We start from the raw sequence: 18,329 nt of genomic DNA on the forward strand, positions 1-18,329 counted from the left end.
TCTCACTCTATCTATCTATATCTGGATCCAACTCCAACTACTGCCGGGGCTGGGTGCTGACGAGTCCTCTCCATTCTGCTCGGTCCTCGAGTTTGAATGGACGGAGCAAGTGCTGGAGCGTTAGTCACCTCGGATCACTCTGAAGATGGCTGGATGGTATTCAGCCGAAATATTAAAAGAAGAACTGAATTTATACGGCTGCACGCTTGAAATTTTATGGAGTAATTGCATTAATTATTCACCTATTTCATATCAAGTAAAGTATCTCTACAAAGCACTGCTCCACGAAACGCCGACATCGGAGGAAATTTCCAAAAAACCATGAAAATAGTGAACAAGTATCTGCCAATGACGATTATCTACAACTCCCCGAAATGCCGACTGCTTGTACTTCCTAACATTGTGGGCACGAAGCAGGAATATCTGGAGAAAGACGATTTGACCCGCGTAGCCGGTTTTACCCAACTCTCCTCTCCATGACGAATTCGTCGCTCAGAAATACACACCAAGAGTGTTTTTTCCACATTTCTGGTTTCATTAATTTTATTACAATTTTATGTTTGTTTCAATGAAGGTCAAACAGAAAAAATATCCCGTAAGTTTACCGAATTTTGAACGAAAAAATTGTTTATTTTCAGTAACGATTACAAACAAGAAAGTCTGTAAGAGCCATATGAAGACCTGACCGAAAACAGTATCTGATAGAGTTCAAGAAACTTTTTCTAAACTGTACTCGTACTTCGTTGCTGTTTCATACGTCTCTGGGGCCTTGTGTATCTTTGGCCACGTACACAGCGGTTTGCTCCCCGAGTTTAAAAGGACGGACCAAAGGTGCTGGAGCGTTAGTCACCACGGCTGGCTCTGAAGATGGCTGGACGGCATTCAGCCGAAATATTAGAAGAAGAAGCTGAATTTTTTGGCTGGACGCCCGAAATTTTATGTAACAGTCATTACGTTCCGAAAACATGAAGATATATAACAATTCGATTACTGTTTTTCAGTGTGTTTCGATGTTTGTATTACTGCTGCAGGGTCTCTCCTTTCCACAGATATTCTCACTCCGATTTTCCATCGTGTTCTTGGGCGCCATCTAGGTCTTTTTCCATCCATCATTAGTTCTTCCATAGTTTTGGGGAGTCTCTGCCCATGCATCCTCATAACATGCCCATACCATCTTAATCTCTTTTTTCCAATTTCTTCTCTCATACTTTCTTGTTTAAGGTACTTTCTAATCTCTACATTCCTTACTCTGTCCATTTTTGTTTTTCCCTTAACTGCTCTGAGAAATTTCATTTCCCCTGCTTGCAGTCTGCTCCAGTCCCCTTCTGTCATTGTCCATGTTTCTCCACCATAGGTGATAACAGGAAAGTAATCATTCTTATACATAAGGAGTTTTGCTTTTTCTGTAACTTCTTTATTCCAAATCAGGTGTTTTATTGTTTGGTAGAAATAGCCTCCCTTCTGCAACCACCTATTAATTAGCTGGTTATTCTTCCATCCCTACATATTTCACTCATTAAATAAGTGAAACTTTCTACCACTTTGAGGGGTTCTCCATTCAGGGTAATATTTCCATTGATCTCTTTCTCTCTTCCAATTATCATTACTTCACTCTTACCTTTATTTATTTTTAATCCATACGTTTTCATTATTTCCTTCCACGCATCAAGCTGTAACTGTACATCTACCTCTTTATCACCCCTAATTACCATGTCATCTGAAAAAAATCATTTTTTTTGTCTTTTTATTTTACTAGATCTTTAACTGCCCTATTCATTCCCTCCATCATAACATTAAAAAGTGCAGGAGATAGAGTACTTCCTTGCTTATGCACTTGTCTTATTTCGAAGTATTCAGAGTTCCTCAATGGTGTTCTAATTCTATAATTGTGTCCTCTGTACATTGTCTTTATTACATTAATGTATCCATCTTCTATATATATCTTCTGCATTTCTTCCCCATCTTCCCCTGTTAACTGAGTCATATTCCTTTTCTATGTCCATAAAAACCATATTCACCCTCTTATTATACTCCCAACTTTTTTTCCATCAGTTGACGGGTAGAAAATATCAGGCCGCTCATGCTTCTTCCTTTCCTAAACCCATGCTGTTCTTCACTCAGCTCCTTTTCTATCTTTTCACCTATTCGATTTAGTAAAATTCTTTCAAAAATCTTGTCTGTATTACTCATAAGGGTTATTCCTCTGTAGTTTTTACAAAGTCTTTTATTGCCTTTTTTGAAGATGGGAACAACGTCGTCTCCTCTTCTCCAATCGTCAGGTGTTGTACTATTTCTCCACACACTGCATTCCCACTGGACTTGCTGCTCTTAGCATGTCCACTGATACTTCATCAGGTCCTGGGGCTTTCTCCCCATTCATCTTCAACAGAGCTATTCCAATTCCTTCCAGTGTAATTTGTCCTAATTCTGCTTCCCAACTTCTCTCTATTTCTCCATTATTTGTTGTTTCCTCGTGTACCTGCTCCTCAGCATTTAACAGTTTCATAAAATGTTCTTTCCAGAGATCTTTTATATTCCATCTTTTAATACCCTCGCACTAACATACCAAATTATTCTGCAGTTCAAACGTCTTCTAAAATGTGTAAGAAATTTCACGGATGTAAATAGAATCGGAAGTCAGCTCACAAAAGAGAATTACTGGCAGAAATCAGACTCTAACATTGTTTATCTTGTAAGATTTTCAGTTGTGTATTACGTTCGGTAATAGAAAGTAGTTAAAAACCACATCACTACTGCATTAACAGAAAGGAGTTGGGATAGAGGTTCTCCACGGCACGCTATTGCTGTGGTACGTTGTCACTAGGGAAGCGTTTACCAATCAGTGTGTTTACGTGCCAACAGGCGGCTGCAGTTTCGTCCGCGGCGTACAGCTGCTCGTGGGTGGAGGCAAACCCGCGTTTCAAACGTGACCTGAGGATCATCATGTGTCGAGCCCAGAAGCCGCTGGTTCTCACTGCCGGACACCTGTACGCCATAAAACGGGCTGCCTTTCTCACGGTAAGTATAAGTCGGGGCAGTGACTCTGCAGAATGGCGGCGCCGCAAGAGCGTCGCTTTCGTCGGTGTCTGTAGTAGAGTTGCTTAGCTAGCTACGTATGATAGCCGTTTGTTTTGAAAGCTAGTGATCCCTCGTTGGCACTTGTCAGTCAGGCAGGCCAGCCAAATCGATCCTGTGACATTTGCTGAGTTCCTAACCAGGTGAAATATATAGTTTGATCTGTGTGCTTTGGCAGTTTAAATCTCTGCTTGTTAATCTAATTTATTAGGCACACTTCTTGCGTTTTTGTCAGTGTCTGCAGTGAGTGTCAGTAGCCCTTTGTTTGTATGTGTAGTGTAGTTTTCGACGATCTTTAGTACGGATAGAGCCTGTGATTTCTGAGAGTTGATGACACTTCACTCCCAGGTCAGACTGTGTTGGCTTCCGTTACACAGCTTCAGGATTCAATGGAAGGGCTTCACTGTTGTGGACCGGCCTTGGGGATCCCACGGACGTCCAGCACGACCCACGAGTCTGCCGATAAGCCCGCACTGCTGGTGAGCCCAGCAGCTGCACGTATTGACCCCTCCTTTGTGATTGAGTGCGAGGTTGCCTCGGGACGTGGCCGGCTACAAAAGATTTCCTTGGGGACAGACAAGTAGGTTCCAGGTGCTGCTTGTGTCTGGCACTGAACACTCAGACGCAGTCGTTAGTCCTAATTCAGAGGACAGAGAATGGGATTGTTGGTATTTGGGAGTTCCAATGTTAGGCTTTTTGTGGAGCCCCTAAGGGAAATGGCTGCCAAGGAGGAGGAAAGTCATATGCATACCGGTTGGAGTCATTCCAGACTTGTAACGGATCCTTCCAGATGCCGTGAATAACACAGGGTACAGCCAGTTGCAGGTGGTGGCTCCATCAGCACCAATGATGTGTGTCGCTTTGTATTGGGAGAGAGCGGCTGTCAGAAGTGGTAAAGGTTGCCAGTCCTACTTGCAAGATGAAAGCAGAGATCACCATCTGCAGCGTAGTCCACAAGACCGATTGTGGGATGGAGGGTATGAATCAGAGGCTCAGACAGTTCTGCGGCTGTGTACGCTGCAGATTCCGCGACTTGCGCGTTAGAGTGCCTGGGTTTCGGGTTCTGCTAGATAAGTCACAAGTCCATTACACACAGAAGGTGGCTGCACAGGTAGCAGCGGCTGTCTTTCTTAGGTTAGAGAGTCTCGCGGAACACAAAGGGCTACAGTCTCAAAGAGTGCAGGTCGAACACAAGAAGAACGTTAATCCTGGAACCACTGCTACAACAATTGTAAATTGTAAATTGAGATAAGTTCAGCCAAATTTTTGAGAAGACATAACGGTCTTCAGCAAGGCTAGGCTAAACACAGTTGGCTGTGGCTTGTTTGTTGCTATCAGAAGTAGTTTATCTAGTAGCGATATTGAAAGTGATAGTTTTTGTGAATTAGTATGGGTATAGGTCTTTCTTGAGAATCGGAATAAAATAATAATTCGATCCTTTCACCGACCTCCCAATTCACATGATACAATTGAGTCTAATTTCAAAGATGTACCAGACTCGTACAATTATAGTTGGCTGCGACTTCAATATACCCTTGATATGTGGCGAAAATGCATGTTTAAAGACGAAGGTACGCATAAAATATTATCCAAAATTGTGCTAAACGCATTCTCTGAAATTTATTTCGAGCCATTAATTCTTGAGACCACTATACTAGTAAACGGTTGTGAAGACACACTTGACTTCTTAGCAATAAATAATCCTGAGCTAATAATGAGCATCAAAAAGTACACCGGGATTAACGAAACCAGGGCTTTCGTAGCGAGACTGAATAGCGCAACTTCTAAATCCTACAAAAATAAATGCAGATAAAAATTCGCATGTGTCCTTCCTGAGAGATAATCTCTTTTCATTTCAGATTAACAACGTAAATGTAAACCAGATGTGGCTTAGATTCAAAGAAATAGTATCGACAGTAACTGAGAGATTTGTACCAGCTTAATAAACGACGTAGATGATTCCCTCCGGTAAGCAAAACAGATCAGAACACTGTTGCAGCAACAACGAAAAAAGCATGCCAAATTTAAACAAATGCAGACTCGCCAAGATTGACTATCCTTTACTGAAGCTCGAAACTTTGCGCAGACTTCAAGTCGAAATGCTTATAATAGTTTCCACGACGGAACTTGGAAGAAAATGCAAAGATATTCTAGTTGTATGTAAAGTATGCTAGCGACATGACACAATCAATGCCTACTCTGCGTCATGACAGTGGAAATACTATCGATGACAGTGCTGCTATAGCAGAGTTACTAAACACAGCCTTCCCAAATTACTTCACCAAGGAGACCAAGTAAGCATTCCAGAATTCGAATAGAGAGCAGCTGTTAACATGAGTAACTTAGAACTAGGTATCCTCGGAGTACTCAAACAACTTAAATCACGTAATATAGTCAAGTCTTCCGGTACAGACTGTATACCAATTAGGTTCTTATCGCAGTACTCCAATGCAATTGCTCCATCCTTTGCAATCGTATACAGCTGTTCGGTCGACGTAAGATTCTTACCCTGAAACTGGAAGGTTGCACGGGCCACACCAATATTCAAGCAAGGCAGTAGGACTACGCCAGTACAAAGTTAAACGCCCATTATCAGTAACGTCGATATGCAGCAAGGTTTTGTAACATATATTGTGTTCGAACAAACGCATTCTCTGAAATTTATTTCGAGCCATCAATACATGAGACCACTATAATAGTAAACGGTTGTGAAAACACACTTGACCTCTTAGCAATAAATAATCCTGAGCTAATATCGGCACACACACAGTCAATACGGGTCGTTCTTATGAAAGGCAACTAGCTCTTTAATTACACAAAGTGTTGAGAACTATTGACAAGGGATTTGAAATTGATAATGTATTTCTAGATTTCCATAAGGATTTTCACACTGTACCTCACAAGCGGCTTATAATCAAATTAAGTTCTTATGGAATATCGTCTCAATATCGTGTGGCTAGGGCCTCCCGTCCGGTTGTCCGTTCGCTTGGTACAAGTCTTTCGAGTTGACGCCATTTCGGCAACTTGCATGTCGATGTGGATGAAATGATGGTGATAAGGACAACACATCACCCAGTCCCTGAGCGGCTAAAATGTCCGACCCAGCCGGGAATCGAACCTGGGCCTGTAGGTATGACATTGCATCGCTCTGAGTACTCAGCTACCAGGGGGGGACATAGTCTCAGTTATGCGTGATTTCCCGTAAGAGAGGTCGTAGTTCGTAGTAAAAGGCGGACACGCAGATTTTAAACGTTAAAAGACCAGTACCAAATTGCTATAAGCACACGACGCACAACTTAAAGCTGTAACTAGAGTCAAATATTTGTGATTAACAGTTCGGGTGACATAACTTAGACAGCCAACGTCACGCTGGGATTGAGGCGTTGTACTTCACAGGGAGGATTACTACTGAAGTTATAAAGCGCGTCGTTCCAAGAAGAATCGGGCGCCGTATTACTACCTCCCTCACTACGAGAAAATCAGTGACATTAGATGTTATACTGAGCTTTACAATCTTTCATTCTTTCCATGTGACATCCGCGATTTTGACAGTAAGTGGAAAAACTGATTGTAATACCTGAAGTACCCTCCACTATACATGAATATTACGAAAGTTAGATTCGTACTAAGGCTGGTTGTTCATCGGTCATCCATTGGGATGGACGAGTACCCTCAAAGTGCAGGTAGACCGTGACTCATACGCAGCGTTTCCAGTGGTCAAGGAATCTCGTGGCGTAGGAACATAGCGATTTAGTGAGCAGGTAGTTCCCTGGAATACAGGCGCAAATTTCCTAGATTTTTGTATGGTCTAAAATTCACAGATGTCCACGCCAAATTGTAAAGCACTATCTCCCTCGTATCAATAACGACAATGTTATTCCGCTACAGATGATGTTGTGGCTCTCTGTCAGTATGCTGAACTACACAAAATAGTGAAAATAAACGTCCTATGTAGGGCATTTGGATTCGATGCCTGGAAAAATTCAGCACAACCTGGCATTTGTCAGAATGTAAGTCTCCATACACAATCGATTCTACGGATTAGGTGATGTTTAAATGGATGAATATGAGTTTAGGGGCGAGTATGTTCATTCACGTGTAGATAATGCTCATCCGGTTTTTGCCGGATGCTTATGGCCACGTTACGAAGCGTATTTCACTGATGAAAGAGGTAGTCTCAGCGAAAATAATTGTCGTCTGTGGGTGACACGTTTCCTTAGATTTACTTCGTCAGTAAACCGATTTAGATTACCCTTCCGCAAGCACAATCAGAGGAATAAAATGCTCAAAACCATTTTACAGGCAATGAAGCAGCTACAATCGCAAAATATCTCATCTTTGAGCGTTCTATACTAGAAGCACGGCCGTTCAGCGGTAATATGAAGTAGAAAATGTTGGCACGTTAGAAAGGTGGCTAGCATCATTGCAATTTCCATGGTGCCGACCAAATTTCAGCGGTTTACGTCACTGCCTCTGTCCTCTTTCTGATTACAGGGACCATGAGTGTGCTTTGAAAATTCTTACGAAATACGGAGATATTGTAGCAGAATGCTAGTCTTCTTACCTTACGGTTCAATTTGGCGCTTGGTAGTTGCACTGCAGCATGATCTTTGCACAACATCACAATGGAATCTGATTTGAGACATGGTTGATACATGAACCTCTGTTGTGTCCGTTATACTGTTTCACAAACGTACCATTAGAAAACTTACTAAGGCCTTGCATATTTCATGTCTCCTATTACTTCAGTCTAACCAACTGATGGTAAAAGGATGGAAGAAATGCCGTATCAGTTGGTATTTTATGATAACATCCATTTAGTTACTGTGAATAATCCGATTTTTCCCAAATCTGAAATTGATACAAAGTTATTTGACAATCTAAGAATGGAACCCGACCAGAGCAAATCTCCATGTGCTGTCCACTCTCAACTATTGGTAAGAAGACCCTTGAAGATATTGCTCACGTTGAAAGCAATCCACTGTGAGTTTCACTCTAATGTGACTCCGAATTAATACTGTAAATTTTGCCATTTCTTCACAAGATTTGGACCTACAAATAAATAGCAATGAGAGCTCACTATTATTGGGGAAATGCTAAGTAACTAAGAGACATTCATAGAACAATGCTGTATATGAAGGGGCTTTTAACATTCATTAATGAACTCTAACATTTTCAAGTATTCTGGCGTAGCCTCCAAGTGTAGATGCCTCATCTCTTACACAGAAAACACGAGCTATGTGGGCGTAAAGCGCACCTTGTATTGGCTGACACCTGATAATCGAAACCAAGAACCACGAAGTAAATAAACGATGATGTCTTTAGAACCACGGCACATGTCTCAAAGCACTCAGCAGATGAAACCTACCTTATACGCACATCAAAAAATGTTTTGCATCACCCCAGTTCTTAGGCCTGTGCATTTGCAACACAGACACAGTCTTTGACTGTTCACAGATGTTACTAAACTAGCCCAAAGATGTAAACAATCATGCATGAGCAGCGCGTATTAGACGGAGGGGGTCCGACAGCCGATCAGTTCCAGGTATTCCACCAGGAAGGAGGTACACGGCTCGTGTTGTCTGTAGTTCAACCATGCCTAGACGGTTCGATTTCATCCGCATTGTTACTTTGTGACACGAAGGGCTCTCAATAAGGGAAGTGCCCAGGCGTCTCGGAGTGAACCTTAGCGATGTTTTTCGGACATGTAGAAGATACAGAGAGACAGGAACTGTCGATGGCATGCCTCACTCACGCCGCCCAAGAACTACTACTGCGGTGGATGACCGCTAACTGCGGATTATTGCTCGGAAGAATCCTGTCACCAACGCCACCTTGTAGAATAATGCTTTTAGTGCCGCCACAGGACGTCGTGTTACGACTCAGACTGTGTTCAATAGGCTGCATGAAGCGCAAATTCACCCCTGACGTCCATGGCGAGGTCCAGCTGCCACCCTCGACAGCATGCAGCGCGGTACAGATGGACCAACAACATGCCGAATGGACCGCTGAGGACTGGCATCACGTTCTCTTCATCGATGAGTGCCGCATATGCCTTCAACCAGACAATCGTCGGAGACGTGTTTGGAGGCAACCCAGTCAGGTTGAACCCCTTAGACACACTGCCCAGCAAGTGCAGCAAGGTGGAGGTTTCCTGCTGTTTTGGGGTGGCATTATGAGGGGCCGACGTACGCCGCTGGTGGCCATGGAAGGAGCCGTAATGGCTGAATGCCATCCTCCGACCTATAGTGCAATCATATCGGCAGCATACTGGCGAGGCATTGGACTTAATGGACAAGAATTCGCGCCCTCATCGTGCACATCTTGTGAATGACTTCCTTCAGGATAACGACATCTCTCGACTATAGTGGCTAGCATCTTCTCCAGACATGAACGCTATCGAACATGCCTGGGATGGATTGTAAAGGGTTGTTTATGGACGACGTGTCTCACTAACCACTCTGAGGGATCTACGCCAAATCGCCTTTGAGGAGTGGGACAATCTGGACCAACAGTGCCTTGATGAACTTGTGGACAGTATGCCACGATGAATACAGGCATGCATCAGTGCAAGAGGACGTGCGGCTGGGTATCAGAGTTACTGGTGTGTACAGCAATAAGGACTACCTCCTCTGAAGGTCTTGCTGTATGGTGGTACAACACGCAAAGTGAAATTTTGATGAGCAACAAAAAGGGTGGAAATGATGTTCATGTTTTCTGTGCAGGTTCCGGAACTCTCGGAAGCGAGGTGATGCAAAACTATTTTTGATGAGTGTCTTTTCTGAAAATCGTATTCGAATAAGAAAGATGTTCTATCTGCTGGCAGCAACTTTTCATTATATTATTTCTGTGGAAAGCAGGTAGCTTTTCAATGAGCTGAGATATTATCCACAAACAGTGACAATGGATGAATAAGCACGTATGAGTTGAGCATGAATGTCGTAAGATTCAGAAATGTTTGCGAAAAGAAAAGTAATGACGTGGGGATTTGATACTAATCCACGTTATGATTCAAGAAATAAACATGGTAGTTCACAATAGAAGTTGCATATATCTTTCGTCAGACTACGTACACCTCCACATATTTCCGGAAACATCGAAATGGAATCGTGTGTACTGCGTTGACAAATCCACGAATTGTTATTAAAAAAGTAGAAAAGTTACTTGGGACACCACCTACACCCACGGATGGCGTAATGAAATACCAAAATTCGGCCTTGTGCATTAGACAAAGTGTCTACCGCATCGCAGAAATCTAATCGCGTGTACAAGGAGACCACACCTGCAGAGCTGAAATCATGTAATAAAGAATTACACCACTGACACACTTGTAAGCAATGTCACAGTAATATATAAAACTCTGACTTAAACGCATAGGGCAAGTTAGTTACTATATTCATTGACCATACGAAGAAGCAACGTACGGCGTTAGTTTGAGCAATGAAGTAAAGCTAAGAAACGTATGCTGCCCTGTCGGGATAGGCCAGGCGAACTCAAATTTTAACCGTCCCACGCCTGATTGGTTGTCGGAGTCCTGCCTTCAGCGACTAACAGATTCAGTCTCCGTAGCTCCAACAATTGCGGATTCGCAGTAGATGCCCAGGACTGTAGGAGAAATTCTACCGTGTAAGATAGCCAACTCAAAGGAATTCTGTTGTGCCGTTCTTAAAATCATACATTGCAGCGTCGAGTCTGGTTCCACCTCTGGGAGTAGTTCGAATGTACAGTCGGGTGCTGTAATGAGTTTCGTCTCGTTACGCTGTCTGATTGTTTCGGCCCGAGGAGATTTATAAGTCTGGTTATCTTCTGACAGTGTAACTTACTTCACTTAATTCCTTTGGCCCCTATGGGGGCATAGAACATCCAGGAGAACTCGCCATCCGCCTCAGTCTTTGGCCATTTGCCTCAATTCTGCCCAGGTCTTGCCAGCTCTTTTTGCTTCCCCTTCCACTGTCCTCTTCCATGTGCCCCTTGGTCTTCCTCTCTTCCTTGTTCCCTGGGGATTCCATTCTAATGCTTTTTTCTCGATGGCTCCATCTGGTTTTCTTAAGGTGTGCCGCAACCAGTCCCACTTTCTCTCTCGTATTTGGTCTTCTATAGGTATCTGGTTTGTTATTCGCCAGAGCTCCTCATTACATAATTTTTCTGGCCACCAGATATTCATGATGCGTCGAAGACATCTATTTATGAAGCTTTGTAACTGGGATGTTATCTTTTTATCCATTTTCCAGCTTTCACTGGCGTACAGAAGGACAGCCTTCACATTTGTATTAAAAATACGGATTTTTGTTTTGTACGTAATGTTTCTATTTTTCCATATTGGATACAATTGTTTGAAGGCAGCATTTGCCTGTTTAATGCGGTTTTTCACGTCATCTCCAGCTCCACCATCTTCCGCTACTATACTACCCGGATACAGGAATGAGTTGACAGTCTCCATCCGCTGCTCACCTATTAACAATGGCACCTCCATGTTCCCTGAATTTACTCTGATTCCCTTTGTTTTGCCTATATTTATCTTGAGGCCAGCAGTCTCTGGTTGTTCTTTCAGCAAGTTTAATTTAGCTTTCATATCAGTCAGCCTTGGAGCTAGTAAAACTATGTCGTCTGCAAAATCCAAATCCTCCAGACTTTCGTGGATCCCCCACTGGATTCCTCATCTCCTGCCTGCTGTGACTCTTCTCATAACAGAGTCTAGAACGAGTAGAAAAAATGTTGGTCACAAAATGCAACCCTGACGGACTCCAGTTGTTACTTTTATGGGCTCTGTCATATTTCCCTTGTGAAGTACGCAGCATTTGCAGCCATCACATAGATCTTTTATGATGTTTAAGATCTTCTGTGGTATGCCATACTTCCGCAATACCTGCCAGAGCACTTTCTGCTTAACGGAATCGAAGGCCTTTTGAAAATCAATGAATGCCAGGTACATGGTTGCTTGGAATTCTTTGCTTTGCTCTAAAATGATTCTAAGAGTGTTAATAAGATCAACACAACTGCGTTGTGCCCTAAATCAGGCCTGTTCTTTACGCAGTTGCTTTTCAAGGGATTCTTTAATGCTGTTTAAATTAATTCTGGTGAGGACCTTACTGGGATCTGACAACAATGTAATACCACGCCAGTTGTTACAGTCTGACAAATTTCCCTTCTTTGGGAGCTTTACCACGAAACCTTTTTTCCACTCCTTTGGAGATATCTCTTCAAACCAAATATGCTTCAGCAAAGGATGGAGCATTTTAAAAGTACTTTCAATATCAGCTTTTAAGAGCTCCGGTGCTATGTTGTCTAGGCCTGGAGCCTTTGTATTTTTTAGTGTTTTCAAGGCAATCCTAATTTCGTCCATTGTGGGGCACTACAAATTTATATACCGAGCGGGTTGGCGCAGTGGTTAGACACTGGACTCGCATTCGGGAGGACGACGGTTCAATCCCGCGTCCGGCCATCCCGATTTAGGTTTTCCGTGATTTCCCTAAATCACTACAGGCAAATGCCGGGATGGTTCCTCTGAAAGGGCACGGCCGACTTCCTTCCCAATCCTTCCCTAATCCGATGAGACCGATGACCACGCTGTCTGGTCTCCTTCCCCAAACCAACCAACCAACCAACAAATTTATATCTTGATCTTTTTCGCCTTCCTCTGGAACATCTCTTACTTGTTCCTCTTGGTTGTCTTCACAATTTAACAGTTCCTTGAAGTGCTTGTCCCATCTCTGTAGCTGTGCCTGTTGAGTTGTAAGCATCACCCCATCCTTGCTCTTAACTGGTCCTTCACGTCTGAAGTTCTTCATTGACAACCGTTTGGTAATATTGTAGAGCTCTTTCATATTTCCTTGTCTTGCTGCCTCTTCTGCTAATTTTGCTTGCTCATCTATCCATTTCCTTTTATCTCGACGTAGCAATGTTTTTCACTTTTTTGTTCGCCTCTATGTATTCTTTATGCGCTTCGCTCTTCTGCGCTCTTGTCTTACAAATATTTAACTTAAGTTTTAGTTCTTTCCTGTGGCTGGTTTCATTCCATGTAGAATCGGAGATCCATTCCTTCTTTGATGTGCCTTAAATCGTAAGATTTTTTCTCCCACATCTAAATAACTGTATTTGATTTTTTGCCAGCATGTTTCAATTCCCTCTTCCATAAAGTTTTCTTCAGAGAGGACCTGGAGTCTGTTTTGTAGTTCAAGGGCAAATGTTTCTTTGATCTGTTGGTCTTTTAATCTTGTCACATCTATTTTCTTGCACCTGTGATTGAGCTTGGTTCTATTTGCCACTATCGTCAGTCTGAATTCCGCCAAAACTAGGTGGTGGTCACTTCCAACGTCTGCCCCTCTTCTATTTCTGACATCTAACAGAGAGTGTCGGAACTTGCGGCTTATGACTATGTGGTCTATTTGATTTTTGGTAACGTGGTCTGGAGAAACCCACGTTATCTTATGACAGTTACGATGTGGAAAAAATGTGCCTCCAATGACTAGGCCATGTTCAGCGCATGTATCTATCAACATTTCACCATTTACATTCCTGATCCCCATTCCATGCACGCCCATGTTATGTTCAAGCTCTTCATTTTCTGAACCAACTTTTACGTTCAAGTCACCCATTAAAATTTTTATGTCCCTAGAATTTGTTTGTCTATGGACTCCGTTAAGCTCTGTATAAAATGCATCTCTTAATTCTCCTTTAGCTATTTCAGTAGGTGCACAGCATTGAATTACAGTGATATATCGCACATTTGTTTTAGAGTGTGCGGTTATTATCCGTTCTGAGACTGTTTTCCACTCCAGTAAGCTCTTCTTGCTGCTTCTAGATAGTAAGAGCCCTACACCATTCCTATGCATCGCGTCCTCACCTGTCTGACCCGCATACAGCAACACTCCACCATTTTGTGTTTGGAATTCGCCATATTCTGGCCACCTAACTTCACTTAGTGCCAATATATCTAGTCTATTCGATAGTTTTCCATCTCTTTTTCAACCTGTCTGTTTCTCCTTTTAGTTTCTGTGATATGTTTTTTTTTTTTTTTTTTTTTTTTTTTTTTTTTTTTTTTTTTTTTTTTTGCGTTATCAGCCCACAGCCCCCGAGTGTCTTGGTGGGGCTGCCACCTCATGGCCTGGACACCTGCCAAGGTTTTATTTCAGGGCCTTACCTCTTAGATGGCTTGTCTTCACCACGACTACAGAACGCTATCCATCCCTTCGCAGTAAGGCCTATGTGCATCAACGTTGTCCTGGTTTCCAAGGACCTTCCGCTGTCCACATTAGGGGACTGTGTCTGCTGCCACACAATCACAAGGAGGAAAAGGAAAGGAAGGGAGTGTATAGGATGGGACAGAACAGAATAGGATAGGACAGGACAGGACAGGACACTAGACGGGACGTTGTGAGACACATTTTGTCTGGTTCCTCTATGGAGACCTGTCCGGCTTGGGAGGCCTTGCTGGTAGTTACACCACCGCCGGCATAGCGCTCCACTTCATTGGATCACACAAACCCCCTCGCCCACACAGACAGTGTTTCGTTAAGGCGGTGTCTCCTGAGGGGGAGTAGTAATTCATTAGTGAACGAAGGAAGCTCTACATCCAAAAAGGACGTGAGCCAGACAATACTGTTTTCTTACGGCGTTGCTGCCTGTCAGATTAGTCCATATTTCCTTCTAACTATTGCTTTTAATAGTATACTCCCCCAGTTTTGCAATTTTTGTGCTTGTTCACACATACTAATCTACATCATTGTGGTTGCCTCTGAGTATTTCTTCTTGATTCTACTTCTGTTTTTGCACATTTGCTTGAGCGTTTTATTATTTACGTTTCCGAAATTTATCTGCTTTCAGCAAATATCTTTTAATTTGTGACTTTGGATTACTGTTCCCCCTTCAATCAGGTAAATATAATAGTACAATAATTAAAAATTTCTTATATTCTTACTTCTTTTTGTTGAATGTAAATAAAGTTGCATTTAGTCAAGAATTCAATATAGCTCACACTGGGTCCGTAACTAGAGTATATGTAAATAACATTTACTGGTTCACTACCAATTCTGTTTGTGACCTAGAGATAACTCGAGAAAACTCTTAATGCTACTGGTTGCTTATTAGATATGAAACGTTCAGATTTTCACATTCATCTTCCTGCAGTGAAACAGCTTAGTGCTTACTGGCATACTGTTTAATAATGGAAAGAATATATTGACACAGCTTTTACTAATAAATATTTATAGCTTTTTCAAATACGAAATCAGTTATGATATCTATGTGAGTCTTTGGCTACAGTAAAATTCTGGCCTGTCACTTGTTTAATGTGCCCGTCATGAATTTTCTATTGATTTTCCAACGCTGGTATGTCAAAGTGATATCATAAAATAGTTTGTTCCGAAAAATATCGAAACTGTATGTGTCGCTTGAGAATTTCATATTGTAACAAAATTCTGTATGAACAAAGAATTCAGATAGTGTTTTCTAGACATCACAAAATTGATTAGTAACTTTCAATTAGAGAAATACTATTTAGTAAGAAAACAGTGTATAAATATTGTCAATGCAGTTTTCTCATATTTTCCTATTTTTATTGCAGTTGGTGAATGCATCTTATTCATACTATGCAATGCTGGGTCAGATGAACAGGCGTTCAGCGCAAGCTTCGCTGTGAAACCGGTACATCAATAGATGCCGACTTGGACAGTAATGCAATGTTTTACTTGGACGACACACCAAGCAGTTTAAGTGAATGGTTATAGGACGATTAACCTGAATACCGGATGCTGCACACAGTGTTAAGTTACCCCGACTGATTAAATGTGTGCATTGGGGCTTCAACCTAAGCCAATGATTTACCCACGACAATTCTGTAAAACTATAGCACAGAAAAAAGTTGCGTGAAATAACAGATTCTACAAGATTTGAATGACCCCTGCCATTTGAATGAAAATATTAACGGAAGAGTTACTTGTAAGATTGGTACGGAAGGAAGGAATAACTTCAGAGGGTGACACAAAAGATGACAATCTTCCTTTTCTGTCCTCGCTGCAGTATTCTCGTATGAATCTCCCTCAGTGACACATAACGTCATCTTCACCATGAGCAGAAAATCGAGTACCAGAGCAGAACAGGCGCCCTTTTATTATGTCAGTCATGTCTTTAAGGAGTGGGTTGTACTTATCGTCAAAAGTATGAGCACTTCTTGAGTTTTAATTTCTCCTGAAAACAAAGAGAATTTTATAGACGTTCACATCTTTGTTAGTGAAGTGAAGTTTTTGGTCATACATGAAAATTTCTACAAAAATTACCCACTGCTTCTACTTGATTTCATTTTTGTTCTGTTTTTTTATCGTGCTTCAGAAATTTTGTTATGGTTGTTTGTCAGCACATATTAAGCAAGCATAAAGCAAAGAATTAATATCCAACTCAGTTTTATTAGTTTTATGTATTGCATAACTTACAAAAAATGTTTTTTTTCTGCTGAATGTAATACGGTAAGGCAAAGAATTGCCGTGACGAAGATCTTTTGTTGCAGGAAATGATTATACACCGAAGACACAAAGAAACTGGTACACCTGCTAATATCGTGTAGAACCCCCGTAAGCACGCAGAAGTGCCGTAACATGACGTGGTATGGACTCGACTAATGTTTGAAGCAGTGCTGGAGGCAATTGACACCATGAATCCTGCAGGGGTGTCCATAAATCCGTAAGAGTACGAGGAGATGGAGATCTCTTCTGAACAGCGCGTTGCAAGGCATCCCCGGTACGCTCAATAATGTTCATGTCTGGGGAGTTTGGAGGCCAGCGGAAGCGTTTAAACTCAGGGGTCCCTTACCACTCAACTGCACCCAACCCACACCATTACAGAGCTCCACCAGCTTGAACAGTCACTGCTGTTATGCCAGGTCCATGGATTCATGAGGTTGTCTCCATACCCGTACACGCCCATCCGCTCGATACAATCTGAAACGGGACTCGTCCGACCAGGCAACATATTTCCAGGCATCAATAGTCCATTGTCGGTATTGACGGGCCCAGGCGAGGCGTAAAGCTTTGTGTCGTGCAGCCACCAAGGGTACACGAGTGGGCCTACGGCTCCGAAGGCCTGTATTGATGATGTTTGTTGAATGTTTCGACGCTGACACTTGTTGAATGACCAGCATTGAAATCTGCAGCAATTTGCGGAAGAGTAGCACTTCTGCCACGTTCAACAATTCTCTTCATTCGTCATTGGTCCCATTGTTGCAGGATCTTTTTCCGGCTGCAGCCATGTCGGAAATTTGATGTTTTACGGGATTCCTGTTATTTGCAGTACACTCATGAAGTGGTCGTACGGGAAAATTCCCACTTCATCCCTATGTCGGAGATGCTGTGTACCATCGCTCGTGCGCCGACTATGACACAACGTTCAAACTCACTTAAATCTCTATAAGCTGCCATTGTAGCAGCAGTAACCGATCTAACAACTGCGCCAGACACTTGTTATCTTATATAGGCTTTGTCGACCGCAGCGCAGTATTCTGCCTGCTTTCATTTCTGGCATTTGAATATGGATGCCTGTACCAGTCCCTGTTGCTGCAGGAAATAATTTTTTAAGTAGAATTCAGTGTTATTCACTGACCTTTGAATAATTTCTAATAATTCCTGTTTAAAACGTGCATCTACATATAATTAAGTAAGTAAATATTTAGTTACATTACATGTGAGTTGTACTATAACAATTATTTTTAAAGTAAAGGTAATGCGTAAAATAATTTTTTAAATTTTATTAGACAATTAATTACATACAGAATATGAAATGTAGAAATCTTTAACATGAAGTTGTAAAAAGAAATGTGAAAAACAAATATAAGTAAATAATATTTTTTTGGTCTTAAAAATAATTTCCATATGTGTTACCGCTATTTTGGTTAAACAAAGTAACAATCAGTCAGTATTTAGTGTGATGGATGCGCCAGCAATGTACGACCTACTGTGATATGAGAAGTTAATTCAGATCTTCTATGAGAGATGGTGCAACTTTGTGCAATTCTCTGCTCATGTACGCAATCTTAAAGTATTCTGAGAAACTATATTAGTCTAAGGGTAGAAAATCTAGATGATTTGCTTATTACAATCACTATTTGAAAAAAGTTTCTAGCCGCAAATAGACGTGTTCAACTGATATGAAGAAGAACATATGAAGGGCATATTTCAATAGTGGTAGAGGTCCATTTTTGATCATTCTCAGATATACAGTCCCAAAGTTAAATGAGCGCTGAAAAATCTGCAGTTGGGAAACCAGAA

The 18,329-nt window shown here is 41.8% G+C and overlaps 1 protein-coding gene across 1 annotated transcript in view; it reads left to right on the top strand.

Moving 5' to 3' along the window:
- LOC126101328 (odorant receptor 43a-like) overlaps positions 1-15,712 on the top strand; it is a 61,809-nt gene extending 46,097 nt beyond the window's left edge. Inside the window, 2 exon segments of the mRNA XM_049912000.1 lie at positions 2,863-3,018; positions 15,638-15,712. Of these exon segments, the coding sequence (XP_049767957.1) occupies positions 2,863-3,018; positions 15,638-15,712 (231 nt within the window).
- Positions 15,713-18,329: the final 2,617 nt, after the last annotated feature.

This window comes from Schistocerca cancellata, chromosome 9, assembly GCF_023864275.1.
Source record: "Schistocerca cancellata isolate TAMUIC-IGC-003103 chromosome 9, iqSchCanc2.1, whole genome shotgun sequence".
NCBI classification, from domain to species: domain Eukaryota; kingdom Metazoa; phylum Arthropoda; class Insecta; order Orthoptera; family Acrididae; genus Schistocerca; species Schistocerca cancellata.